Source organism: Phalaenopsis equestris, unplaced genomic scaffold (assembly GCF_001263595.1).
Source record: "Phalaenopsis equestris unplaced genomic scaffold, ASM126359v1 Scaffold236011, whole genome shotgun sequence".
Taxonomy (NCBI): Eukaryota; Viridiplantae; Streptophyta; class Magnoliopsida; order Asparagales; family Orchidaceae; genus Phalaenopsis; species Phalaenopsis equestris.
The window spans coordinates 4,687-6,904 of record NW_018253858.1 but is presented as its reverse complement, the minus strand read 5'-3'; the positions used below and the strand labels follow the sequence as shown (position 1 = coordinate 6,904).

The 2,218-nt window shown below is 45.0% G+C and overlaps 1 protein-coding gene across 1 annotated transcript in view; it reads right to left on the bottom strand.

Annotated features, from left to right (window-relative positions):
• The window catches only part of LOC110039262 (GTPase activating protein 1-like), a 66,157-nt gene extending 64,400 nt beyond the window's left edge, over positions 1–1,757 (bottom strand). The window contains exon 1 of the mRNA XM_020744270.1: positions 1,596–1,757. Within this exon, the coding sequence (XP_020599929.1) occupies positions 1,596–1,757 (162 nt within the window). The remainder of the gene's footprint in view (positions 1–1,595) is intronic.
• Positions 1,758–2,218: the final 461 nt, after the last annotated feature.

The following is a 2,218-nucleotide window of genomic DNA, read 5'->3' as shown; positions in this document are numbered from 1 at the left end:
CCCTGACAAGCTGCTGACGAACTGCTGATAGAGTAGAGCTTCGCTATTCCTCGTGTTGCCACAATTGACTCAAAAATGTGCTATGTGCTGTCTAGGATTTCCAGTCCCATCGAATATCTTGAAGTTTGGGGTCACAAAACCCTTGGGGAAAGGGACGGCATCGTACTCCTCTGGGTAAGGTCTAGCCTTTAAAATTGATGCACCGCCCTTGGACTGGGCTAAGGCCTCCTGGACTTGTTCAACCATTTGTTTGAACTCTTTTTCTGGCATGGCTCCTGATGGAGAATCCTTCATTGGTTGTTCTTCTTTGTCTGTCGAAGTAGCCTCCCTTCTTTTATCTACGATGTGTAAGATTTCTGGCTAATTAATCTCTAGAGAAGCCAATCTTGGTGCTTGTGATTGCCCCTGAAGGGTGGCCATGGCGGTCATAGCTGCAGTCATCTCTTCTATTCTTTTCTCCAGTAGAACAACTTGCTCATCCCTTAGGAGGATAACCCTACTCAGCTCATCTACGACATTCTCTTCAGTGTGAGGTTGAGCCTCGCGCATAGATGTGGTAGCTCTGGTTTTGATCATCTGGACATCCATGAAATCCTCCTCCAAATAATCACTGTAATCAAAATCCTCGTTGTCACTATTGACGGAAACTCCGTGTTCTCGAGCTAACTCAGAAATCTCGATCCTGAGTTTCTTAACTTTTTCCTCAATTATCGATTCCTTAATTTCTTTAAGATCTGGAGGACCTTGATGGAAATCCTCAACTTGTTCCTCCATCTCGCTGGCTATTGTCGCGACGATGTCAGATATTCCAGGCACTGGTTTTACTTCCTGTCCTGCGGGCTCACTGAACAGTATCGGTACAGCGACCTTGGGTACCCATACCCTCTTCTTCTTCAAGGATGATGGCTCAGGATGGGACGTCTTCGTAGAGACATTGGTATGTCGAGGGAAGGTATGTTCCCCGTGGTGTAGATCGGCTACAGTGTCAGGTAATCGTCTTGTCTTTCTTTCCGTGATTTTAGGAATGACGGGTAAACTTCTCGGACCCGGTCTTGACTTAATCGGTCGGCAACTAGCGGTCCTGGTGGTGGTATGGTCAGTGGTGATCATAGCAGTATTGACTCGATTTCCCAAACGGAGCCAGACGGGAACACAGGTAGGTGATTTTATAGTCGACCTACGAGATTTTCTAGCGGACTTAATATCCTTCAAAATTTCATTCTTCATTTGAGGGGAAATTGCATGTCCCACTCGTTTAAGTAATTCACTAACCGAACATTCTTCTTTTGTAGCAAGCCATCTGAAGACTGCACTAACTCGGATGATGGGGATGAATTTCTTTCCCTCCTCACCATGTCCATGAAGTGATGGTAATGCGACAGTAATCTTCCCGATACTCTCATATCCATAAGTATCTGTCAGAGGATGGAATCTACTCCCTCGTAGGAGTGGATAAATTGATGGTAATACCTCTTTAATTTGATGAGGCTCCCCCTCAACGGATGTGTTTTCTTTAGTGGTACAGTCCTTGAGCTCGACCTAATTTCAAATATTGGTGGTGGGACAGTTAATCCCTCAATCGGGTCTTCAACGACCATCACTTCTTTCCCCATGGCAGCAGCAGGGATAACAGGCTTGAGAGGTGTCGCGACAGCAGTAGCTTTAGCCTTCTTGCAAGCAGGGAAGTCTTGAAGGCAATTTAAGCTGAATTTTGCAGACGGTTCTTGCATTTCCGGAGCAGCGATCTTCATTACCATGAATGGGGCTTTCCTAAGGATAACCTCAAGGTCTTCAAATCCAGCTCAAAACTTGATGGTGGGAGCGACATTACGGGCGCTGCGGTCCGTTGGCAGGTTGCCGGAAAAGGTCAGCGTTGGGTAGGCCATTACAGCGGGCTTTAAAACAGAAAGTTTTAGGGTTAGCTATATGGCTAAACAACTTGTAGCTATATGGCCAAAAACCTCAAAATCTTTAGTGAAAGCACTGAAAATGGAGGTTGATCCGTAGACCGGGCGGGTCTTAATTTACAGGTAATTTTAACATCTTTGTTTAAAAAGGTGTAAACTTTAATTAATATTTCAAAGTGCACGCAACACAACACGATTTGGTTTAATTTACGAAATAGCAAGTCAAATTTTGGAATGTGAAAAATTTTAGGACCTAATGCGGGACCCATTAGTGGCAGAAAATGCCCAGGTGGAATTAGTCCACCGCAAAA